This window comes from Equus asinus, chromosome 2, assembly GCF_041296235.1.
Source record: "Equus asinus isolate D_3611 breed Donkey chromosome 2, EquAss-T2T_v2, whole genome shotgun sequence".
In the NCBI taxonomy this organism is placed as follows: Eukaryota; Metazoa; Chordata; class Mammalia; order Perissodactyla; family Equidae; genus Equus; species Equus asinus.
The window spans coordinates 26,240,525-26,252,458 of NC_091791.1; the positions used below are offsets into that span (position 1 = coordinate 26,240,525).

The 11,934-nt window shown below is 38.8% G+C and overlaps 1 protein-coding gene across 4 annotated transcripts in view; it reads left to right on the forward strand.

Moving 5' to 3' along the window:
* CFAP43 (cilia and flagella associated protein 43) overlaps positions 1 to 11,934 on the forward strand; it is a 106,936-nt gene that overhangs the window by 16,640 nt on the left and 78,362 nt on the right. For all 4 annotated transcript variants that reach the window (XM_044751399.2, XM_070483719.1, XM_070483732.1 and 1 more), the window contains exons 6-8: positions 2,109 to 2,268; positions 6,320 to 6,387; positions 8,227 to 8,358. In XM_044751399.2, coding sequence (XP_044607334.2) covers positions 2,109 to 2,268; positions 6,320 to 6,387; positions 8,227 to 8,358 — 360 coding nt within the window. The remainder of the gene's footprint in view (positions 1 to 2,108; positions 2,269 to 6,319; positions 6,388 to 8,226; positions 8,359 to 11,934) is intronic.

Genomic DNA, 11,934 nt, shown 5'->3' on the forward strand with positions numbered 1-11,934 from the left:
TCCAAGACAATGAGGGCATGTAATAGGCCAATCATGTAATTAAAGTCAATCTATCCTTTTAAAAATTATCTTGATGAGGGCTCCTATGTATGATTTCTGCCTTAGTCATATTTCAAGGTCCAATTCAAATGTTAGGTCTTTCTCTACACTTTGTTCACTCCACCAGGAAGAACCACTTGCTTTCTTATCGATGCGCCCATACTATTTCAACTCCCCTCTCCTATAACCTACCATGTTTTCTGATTCTGATGTTTGTTGATACTACTTCCCTTGATAGGTGATTATCCTATTAAGAAGAGGGATTCCTTAGGACTTGGCACAATGCCTGGTGTATAACCAACACCCAATAAACGTTTGTTGAAATATTAGTTATGCAACAAATTTATATCAGTTGGAAACCTAGTAGAAATATTTATTTTGGCAGTGTCACACTTGCTTTATGCTGAATCGACAAACCTTTCCTAAATTGAAAGAGCAGTATATCATATATTATTCAAATAATTGAGTATTTCTTAGAAAGATGCTTGCATACATCAGGGAGTCTTGAATGGAAAAATGGCTGTCCATATATTTTGCAGTATTCCCCAGCTAATTGGAACCAATTCCAACTTACCCTGCTTTATTTTTCTCCACGGCACTGTTCAACACATAATATTCTATATGTTTAACCTCTTAACTTATTTTCACCCCCTTTTCCCTCACCAGGATGTAAGCCCACGAGGGTAGGGATTTTTGGTCGGTTTTGCTCACTGCTACATCCCTGCACCTAGTGCCTGGAGTGTTCTTACTAGTGCCCGATAAAGATTTTCCAGATGAATAAATAAATAAGTGAAAGAATGAAATAAACATGGAGCTCTTAAGAAATTTAAGCATTCTGTTATTTGGCCAATAGCTTATTAAAAATATTTTCTGTTCCTATGGGTGTAAGGATGCCTAAAGAAAACAAAAACATTATGTTGTAGCTAATGCAATTCTAAATAGCAGGATAGCATAACAAAAAGCTCAAATAGTGCTAAGTGTTATGTTATAAATAAATATATAAAAGTAAGCTACTATGCTTGACTTGTTTAAATAGAAAGGAAGGTGTGCTGTATTATGGTATCCTGAATTTAGAATCTTAATCAGTGCTGTGGGGGACACATGCCCAGAATAGCCGCCACAGCTACCTTGACCTCCAGGAAGGAGGGCAGGTGGTCCTAGACTTACAAGGATCTGCTCTGTGCTGACAGAAAAGGGCAGTGGCCTCTCTCCTGCTGGACAGCAGTGTTTAAGGCTCTAAGGGGCATAACACTCTGAGGTGTTATCATCTGAGGCAGAGATCAACAAATCACCTGCTTTTATATGGCCCCAAACTAAGAATGTTTTTGACATTTTTTAAAGGGTTATGAAAAAAATGGATGTATGACAGGGATCTATCTGGTCCACAAAACTTAAAATATTCACTAGCTGGCCTTTGCAGGAAATATTTGCCTTAGATACTTGGTCCACATTAATTTTAGTCTCAAAGCCAGCTTTTCTTGTAAGTCCATCCTAAGATTTTGTGCATTTCTTTTGATTTTTCCATGGAATCAAAGTCACATAGAACATTTCATGAACCAATTTAGAGGGACCACTGGAATCAGGCAAAGGGTCATCTCCTCACTTTCCGTGAAAGCTAACTAGGCAGAGGATCTAGGCCAACCTCTCCATAGCCACTCAAGGAAAATCACATTCATGCCCCTTGAAAAACCAGTAAGGAGAAATGTTGATGAAAGTCTTCCTCAAAAAGGGTGATTTTAGTTATATGATGACTTTCTTAGATTCAAGATACCAAAAGTCCACCAAGAAACAGTGTAGAAGTTATCACTCAAAACTTTCATGAAAATCTGTGACACTAGAACTCTGAATGTGTTGCCAAGAATGCTTTATTTCTTCCTAGTGAATTAAAATGTAGAGAGAGAAATAGAGCAAAGAAGGAGAAGTTTACTTAGCTCTTGGCAAATGGCAGGACCAATGAATGTATGTAGGTCCATATTCGTTTCTTCTTGGAAATTGTTTTGATGGCTGATTCTCTGGTTCTTACACAATGATTGTTGTCTTAACACAAGGTTTCTAATCTTTCCCTGAAGCCTAAAGACGATCTGTATCCTTTGCTTCACCCGACTACGCACTGCTGGACTCCAACAAGTGACCTGTATGTTGGCTGTGAAGAGGGTCATCTTTTAATGATTAACGGAGACACCTTGAAGGTGACTATGCTTAATAAGACAGAAGACAGACCACCAAAGGGTGAGAAACCGCTTTGCTTCATATTCCCAGAAATGTTCCCATTGGTAATGGTTTTGCACTTCAAGATGGATGTTTTGCTCCCTATTTTTCTCTTTCTTAGACACACCTTTGATGCTTCCTTCTCCTTTACCCTGTAGTTAGCTACCAAGTCCTGTGGCTGTTCCTTATAGCTAGCTAATGTTTATTAAATGTTCTATGCTCCAGATATTCTGTCACTCTATAATGCAGATTTCATGGAATCCTCAAAACAACTTTAGAAGGAGAAACATTTTTATCTCCACGATATAGATGAGGAAATGGCGGCATTGAGAGATGAAGAAACATGCCCAAATTCACATAACTAGTAAACTGTGGAGCTGAGACCTGAATCCAGGCAATAAGACTTCAGAGTCCAAGTTCTTAGCTACTGGCCTGTATCCTTTCTTGTATATATGCCTGTTCTGTTTAATCAGCCAATCAAAGCTTGCTTTCCTGCCCTCCACCACTCTCAACCCCTTTCTCCATAATGACCTTCTCTTTTAAGTCCAGCTACCATCTTGAAAATTACCTTTATGTTGCTTGGTTAGAATTTCTAAGAGAATCTGATCTATTCTCCTTAGATCTAGTGTCCATTCCTAGTCCCATCAGCTCTGGCCAGGGTTAGGCCTGGGTTTCAGAAGCCAGTGTTCACCCAGTGGCAGCCAGGTGTAGATCCTTTGAGAAGGGAGCCTTGCCAGGGCAAGTGCCCCAAACCTGTCCACTGCACTCTCCAGTCCAGCTGCTCTTGTTATTTCATACCTTGATTTTTGCAGTAATCTTAGGACTGACTTCATCGACCTCAGTCTATAGCTGACCCAAACCAGGCATCTCATCCCTGCCAGACTGCCCTCTTGCAGACCATTTTCAACATGTCACTCCAGGCCTGCTCTGCCTGGATTTCAAGGCCTCTCTAATCTGATCCTAATGCTCCATTAGTGTTATTTCCTGCACACCCCAGTATGAATTTTCTGATGGAGCCTGTCATTTCTTCCCAACATTTCGCAGACATGCCTCCCTAGCTCATTGTCTTACCACTTTGCTCTCTGATTCCTCCAGTTCCCAGCTCAGCCATCAGCTCCGACAGCAAGTTCTCCCCACCTGCAGTGTCCCTCATCCGCTCCCTCTACCACTCCCTGACGCACACTTCACTGATACAACTGAGGCCATGAGGTTCGACTTTCCTCCCCTGGCCCCTCCCTTTTCCCTTTGCTCTCACCTGTACCCTCCAGGCTTGGTCCACCCTCTAATCTCACCTCTACAATGCCATCCCACAGCTCTCTAAAAAGTAAGCCTCTTTCCTGGCCTGACTTTCAGGTTCCAGCTCCCCCCACATGAGCCTTTTAGAAGTTCTCATCACTCCTGTGCTTTCTCCAAATTCTGCCTGCCGGTATCTATAGTTACCTTTGTCTGGGATGCCCTTTTCTTCCTTCTCTGCCTGGTGAAATTATCCTCTGTGTGGAGCCTTCCTTGTCCTCACCTCAACTTTCGTGCAGAATTCGGTGCCCACGTCTGGAGTTCCTTCAGACACTGCTGTGTCAGAGCCTCATCCCATGCTTTCACAATGCCCCAGCTACATGTCTGTCTTTCCTACTAGTCATCAATTCTTTGAAGTGAGGAACTGTGTTTTCCTCATCCTGTGGCTCCAAAGTTTAATCCTAGAGATTGCTACAGAGTAAATTAGCACCTATATGTGTTTGTAAATGAATTATGAAACAGTGTTTCTCATTTCCCAACTCCTATCACACTCGTAATATGTTATGCATGATTTAGGACTTGATCATGTGTAGTCTTATATTGTTCACTATTTCCTTCCTGTATACTATTTCTAATAATTTTCATAGTTTATTATAAATGCTTTCAAATAAATATTTATCTAGCCTCTACAATGTGGAAGTCACTAAGCAAGGTGGCTCAGAATTGACATAGATGGCAAATATAGTCATGCATCACTTAATGATGGGGACACATTCTGAGAAATGTGTCATTGGGTGATTTTGCTGTTGTGCAAACATCATAGAGTGCACTTACACAAACCCACATGGTATAGCCTACTACACACCTAGGCTATGTGGCACTAATCTTACGGGACCACCGTTGTATATGTGGTCTGTCATTGACTGAAAGTTTGTTATGTGGTGCATGACTGTAATCTCATAAGCTCCACCCTCAAGGGATTTATATTTTATTGAAGAGAATAAGACAAGTAGACAGATAGTTATAGCCAGGTAGATTAAAATGATTTCATTAAGGGAGAACTTCACAAAATACAATGGGAATTCAGATGAGGGAAACAGGCCTAGCTAAGTCATTTTAAATGTGGCATTTGAAATGGCCTTTGACAGCCCGGTGACACAGTTGTTAAGTTCTCATGTTCTGCTTTGGCGGCCTGGGGTTCACTCGTTCAGATCCCAGGTGCAGACCTATGCACTGCTTGGCAAGCCATGCTGTGGTGGATGTCCCACATATAAAGTAGAGGAAGATGGGCATGGATGTTAGCTCAGGGCCAGTCTTCCTCAGCAAAAAGAGGAGGATTGGAAGCAGATGTTAACTCAGGGCTAATCTTCCTCTAAATAAATAAATAAATAAATAAGAAATGGCCCTTGAAGGATGGGTTCACAGGCAGAGATGAGGGTAAGTGGAATTTTTGGCAATGATACCTGTGCAGACAGGAAATCATGGGGAAGGCTGAGACACAAGAAGTGGTCCAGTTTGTCTACAGCATCAAGTGTTACGCAGGGGTGGTGGGGAACGAAAGGACATCTATACCATATCCGACCTTGATTGTCCAGCTAAGGCATTTATCCATAATTCAGTTGACAGTGGGCAAATATCAAAAACTCCTGAATGGGAATGCACCCCAGCTGGACTTGTGCTTGGGGAGATTAATTAGCCATCATTCAGAAAAGGACAATCCTAGAAGCAAGTGGCCATAGGAACAGCAGGAACTTACACTAGCGCAGGAGTCATAAGAACCTGGACTCTAGTGGCAGTTTGGTTGGAAAAGAAGGGGCTGCTGGGAGGCAAATAGCCCTTGAGGGAAAGGACAGCATGTACCTTAGCATCTGGCAAAATGCCAAGCACATAATGCACAGTACACAAGTAATTTGATGCGTGACTTCTGAGCATTTGATCTTGTAGTTCTTATGATTTATCTACATAAAAGGTAATATACTTTTGTTATTTTCCCCCAAGGGCAATATTTTTTTACTAAGCTATAATTAACACATAATATTATGTTAGTTTCAGATGTACAACATCCAAGGATATTTTATTAATAACGCATGCTCTTATAGAACATTTTTTTCTTTTTACTTTCTTTTATCTACCATGCTTTATTTACTGAGATATAAGTTTTCATGTTATAAAATGTACAAATCTTAAGTATACAGCTTGATAATAATAATATAGTTTTAGTTTGTTTTTTTGCTGTTCTCTTAAAGTCTCTGACAATGCTTTCCTAAAAATATAAAATATATTTACTATATAATTCTACAAAGTTAGTTACATAGATCTGATGATACAGAACTTAAAAAAATTTGTGTGGGGCCCGGCCCAGTGGCGTAGTGGTTGGATTTGTGCGCTCTGCTTCCATGGCCTGGAGTTCACCAGTTCGGATCCTGGGTGTGGACCTACACACCGCTCATCAGGCCATGCCGCGGCTGCATCCCACATAGAACTATAATGACTTACAACTAGGATATACAACTATGTCCTGGGGTTTTGGGGAGAAAAAAAAAAGAGGAAGATTGGTAACAGATATTAGCTCAGGGCCAATCTTCCTTACCAAAAAAAGCATACCTCTAAGAAAAAATTTCTTTAAAAACTTTGTGTGATTTACATCAGTAATCATTGCTAAGCAGCTTTCTTAGTGATTTTTTGGGAGGCATCAAAGCACATATTCTAATATGAAGTTCACTTTTAGAAAGAACTACAAAGGAATGAAAAGTCCTGGGAAAGCAAATGAGATTAATTACTTTGTATTGCAATTTTAATTGTGTGTCACCTGTTTTACCTTGTTTTTCTTTTCCAAAAGAAGGGAGAAGTCTGATCAGTCCAGTCACCATGGCATATCAGAAGGGAGGCGTGCTTGCTTCTGGAGTTGTAATGTATTTTTTTCTTCAAAATTAATTGCTTTCAAGAAAATATACAATTTCCACATGTAGCCATTTACTATTATGAGCCATAATTTGGAATGTCAGGTTGTGTCAGATTATTAATTAAAACTATTTCCTTTTGGAAGCTATTATAGAACTTTTTATTATGAAGAATTTCAAATATATACAAAAGTAGAGAGAACGGTATAATGAACTACCATATATTTATCTTATTGCAAATAAGCAAAAATAAATTTTAAAAATCTCCCCCCCCCCAAACACCTAATATCTGTCACCCAATTCCATGCCTGTTTGTGCACTTAATGCCTTAGGTTGTCAGACACAAACGGAACCTTTGTCTAAGCTTCAGCTCAGCCTCTTACATGTGCCCACTTAGCTTACATGGATCGTATTGTTATTGGCCGTATTGAATTAGTATTAATAGCCTTCATTTACTTGGTGCTTACTTTGTGCCAAGCACCACACTAAGTTCTTTGCTCGTATTATCTTATTGGGCCTCACAACGACACTACCAAGTAGGAACTATTGGCCTCCTCCTTATACAGACGAATGAGCCAAGTCTTACAGAGGTCACCAGCCAGTAAGCGGAGGAGCTGGGGCTTGAACCCAGGTATGTCAAACTCCAAACTCCAAGTCTTTGCTCTCACTTATTAGAGCACACAGCCTCAGTAAGTCTGAAAAGGAGTCAGACGATGTTCCTTTTCCATGATGTTGTAATCAGTGCTAAGGTTTGAGCCAACCTACACGAAAATCTCAGGTCTACTGGTAGCTGTCACAGGCCACTGTTAGCTTTGTCTCCTCCACTGCCACAGATCACATCTCCTGGACCCTGAGGGCAGCTAGGCAATGATGTCAGGGTGAGAGATGTAGCTCCACCACCGAGAAGCAATCTGGAGCTCATAAACCTATACTCAGCTCATAATCCCCTTCCCCAGCCTTGCAATGGACTACCCCACCTCGCCTACATTTAGTCTGCATTTGTGGCCTTTTCTGACTCTTGTCCTTCTCTAGGTCACTCTTTGTATTTTTTTAAACCTAGTTTAAAGGAATGATTGGAGCATCTGCTCTGGTGAAGGATGGAGAATGATGATGAGCTTGGAGAAAGCACCTTACATGTTTTTTCCCCCAGGTCCCAAGTGTCTAAACCCAGCCAAATCACAAATGCATACTCTTAGTTGTGATGGGGTCTAATCTAGAAATGATGGATGAATTTCTCCAAAGCCTCTTCACTATTCCTTATAACTCAAATTCCTTTTGAGAGTAGTTAAATTAACCTAAATCTGTTTACAATCAACCAACCCACCAACCCATTTTTACTGGGTATTTGCCCTGCTTCCAGCACTGTGAGAGAAACTCAAAAGGAGGACACAAGAAAAATAAACAGCACGCTCCCTACTTTTGGGTCATTTAAGGAGTTAAGAAATGCACATAATAATGATCAAATAACATACATTAAGGCTAGTATCCTTTGAAGTAAGGAGACTGCTATGTACAAGCCACATAATAAACTCTGCCTCATTTGCCCCACCTCCTGTATAGTGAAGAATGTGGTAAAAAGATAGATGCTAGAGAAGTTCAAAGAAAGGAGAGAGCAGTAAAATTTTAGGTAATTGAAAAAGTATGTCATAAAAGAGATAAAATAGAAACTTGACCAGGAAATATGGTTAAAAGTTGCCTAAATGAAGGTAAAAAGACATGGCATTCTAGATAATGTAAACATAGATGGTGATTCCAAAAATAAAGTTAGCTTGTCTGATGAGGAAAGTGTACTATGCATTGACTGAGACTGATTTTCTGCATTTATCTCATTGTTTTTGGTCTCTAGGATGGCATTGTGTATTCTTTTATTATTAAAGATTCAAATTACAAAGTAGAGAATTTTCTTGAGGTTGAAGAGCCTGTGGATCATATGATGTTTTCTCCCAGTTACAAAATGTTACTGATTCAAACAGACAAGGTATGCTAGATGGTGATTTCTTGATATGCAATTTTCAAATATTACTATTATCATCATTGCATGACAGGAATGAGGAGCAGAGTGTGCTGCATAATGATACTGTACTAGTCAGAACTCTTTAGGTTGCAAATGAAAAAATACCCAGTTTGAAGGACCTAAATAACAAAGGGTTTTTTATTTGTTTTTGTGCATGTAACTAAAAGGGCAGGGAGTTGATCTGATTTCAGGAGTTTCCTGGATGCCACTGGCCTTATTTTTCTGCCATCTCTTGGGTCTGTTTCTTCTCTGCTGCCTCCCGTCCCATGCAGATTCTCCCCTGTGCTGTCAAGAGAGCCTCCTGCAATTCCAGTTTATATTTCTGTCCTCTTGGTGACCCTGGTCGAAAGAAACCAGCTAGAAAAAGATGTCCTGGAATCTAGACTCATTGTACTAACTTGAGTCACCTCCTCACTCCTGGGTCAATTACTCCGTCCAGAGAGATTCTAACCTCTGATTGGCCAGTCCTAAGTCACATGCCTACCCTAGGACCATGGGTAGAGTCAACCCACCCAAATATGGACTGAGATTGGGACCACGAGTGGTTCTCTAAGGAATATATGGGTTCTGTAAGAGAAAAAGAGAGGGGAATAAATGCAAGATGTAACCAAATGTCTACCTCAATTATATTGTTAGGAAGACTCCTAATTAATGGAGTGAACCTCAAAGGTCAGGATTAGCAACAGTTTATTTATTCAGCTATGACTTTAGATGGATTATAAGTAGAGTTCAATGATTTTCTGTCTAAAAGAAACTTATTTTAAATATAGAAAGACTTAAGTTTCTGGTAATTACCAGAAGTTAAAACAGCTGTGCTAACCATGTTTTAATAAATGACAAACTTAAAATATCTGTGGAGAACAGGAAACAACAAAAAATGTAACATAACAGAAGAGAGAAAGAACCAAACAGAATTTCTACCAAAGAAAAATATGCTAAGACATCAAAAATTAAATGAATATGTCTGAAAGCAGATTGGACACAGTCAAAGAGAGAATTCATGAACTGGAGAATAGATCAGAAGAAGTTATCCAGAAAGCAGTCCAGAAGGATAGGATAATACAGAAGGGAGGGTAACAGACATGATACAATGAAAAGATCTAACATAAGTTTGATTGGAATCCCAGAGAGGAGAGAGAGTGGGGCAGAGGCAATATTTAGAGAGATATTTTCCAGAGCTGTTTAAAAAACATAAATTTAGAGATTCAAGAGGCCCAGTGAATCCCAAGCATGATACATAAAAAAAATCCACACCTATATTTAACAAAGTGAAATTGTTGAAAACAAAAGACAAAGAAAATCTTAAAAGCAGAGAGAAAAACATTATTTGAAAGGAATTTGACTTAGACTAATGAGTGACTTCTCTATGGCAATGTTGTAAGTAAGAATTAGTGGAATGATATTTTCCACATCAGCAAACTATGGCCCCATGGGCCGAAACGAGCCTGCTGCTTGTTTTGTAAATAAAGTTTTATTGGAACACAGTCACACCCATTCATTTATGTATTGTCTTTGGCTGCTTTTCACACCACAATGGTGGAGTTAAGCAGTTGTGAGAGACCACATGGCCTGAAAAGCCTGACATATTTACCCTCTGTCCATTTATAGAAAAAGTTTGCTGACCCCTGATGTAGTGAAATAAGCTAACTACCACCAGGAATTCTATACCCAGTGAAAAGACTTTTTTCACAGGGGTGAAAAAAGACATTTTTAGACACTCCAAAACTGGGTTTGCCAGCAGCAGACCATCACTAGAGAAAATTCTAAAGAATGTACTTCAGACAGAAGGAAAATGATCCCAAATGGAAGGACTGTGATGCAAGAAGAATGAAGAGCAGTAGTAAATGTGTGGAGAAATGTTAATGAACACTGACAGTATAAAACAGCAAAAATAATGTGAAGTTGGTTTTTCTTATAACATTAAATTAAAATTCCAGAAAGCAGTACTGTAAGTTGGAGGCAAAGGAGTAAATAGAACAAAGTGTTTCAGGTTTATTCTGTTACCCAGGAGGAGAGAAAAGGTTTTAAGCAAGCTTTGGTGTTTATAAATTAAGTATGCATGTTGTAACTTCTAAGGGAACCACCAAAAGAACTGAATCAGTAGATGAAATTTCCACACTATGGAGGGGGAAAGTGAAATTTCTTAAAAAATCAATGCAAAACAAGGTAAGAAAAGAGAGAAGAGAACAGACAAAACAAGTAAGACAGTAGAAAGCATAAATTAAAATGTAATGGTTACTCAAATGTATTAGTAATTACAATAAAAGTAAAAAACAGAATAATTCATCTAGTTAAAAGGCAAAGATTGCCATCCTTGATTAAAAAAAAAACAAGCAAAACCCAACTGTGCTGTTTACAAGTGACATATCTAAAGCATAAGGGTACAATAGGATTGAAAGTACATAAAAATTAAAAATACAGTAACATTGAAAGTAAATTTAAAAATTAAAAGTAATTAAAAAGATGGAGAAAGAGATGTCATGCAAACATTACCAGAAGAAAGCAAGTGGAGATATATTAATATTAGACAAAATAGACTTTTAGGCAATTGTCATTACTAAAGATAAATGGGCTTATTTTAGAATAGTAAGAGGTTAAATTCATCAGGAATATATAAATGTTTAAAATATGTATGTACCAAATAAAATAACCTCAATATATAAAGCAAAACATGACAAAATGACAGGAGAAACAAAATTATAATCTCAATGGGAGATTTTAATATACTTTTCTCAGTACATGATAGAATAAAGGATGTATCCTCAACATAGCAGTCAAAATGAAAAAAGCATGCCTCTTTTCTTCTCAGAGCCCTCCAGTGATTTCCCATGTCATTCTGAGTAACGGCCAACATCCTCACTATGCTTTACAAGGCCCTCCACGATGTGGACTCCACTCCCCACCCTGGCCTTATCTCTCACCACTCTGCTTCTTATTCACCCTGCTCCCATCATACTGGCCATTGTGCTGTTTTTTTGAAGTCACCAGGCATGCTCCTCCCTCAGAGTCTTTGCACTGGCTCATTCCTCTGTCTGGAATGCTTTCCCACAAAATCCACATGAATCCTTTCCTCATTTCCTTCCAGCCTTTTCTCTAGAATCACCTTCCCTGTAAATCCTTTCTTGGACACTCAGGTTAAAATTTCACCCTCATCTTTTGCCACATAATATCCTCTTTCCCTGCATTATTTTTTTTCTTCTTAGAATCATTACTTTTTAACTTACCATGTATCTTATTTAGACATCTTATATTTTGTCCAAATCTCCAAGTAGAATGTAAACTCCACAAGGAGAGCAAAGCTTTTGTCTTGTTTTGTCATCTGATGTAGCTCCAACATCCAGAGCAGTGCCTGGCATAAAGTATCCACTCAAAGTTTGTTGAAGGAATGACTGAAACATAAAATTAGTAAATATCTACCAAATTTTAGACTCTACAGAGTTGTATTTTTTTTAGATAACAACAAAAATATTTGTGTTTAACTCAAGTAAACTTGAAGAACTTGTCATCAGTTGAAAGCAGACTTCTTATTGCTAGTTAAGT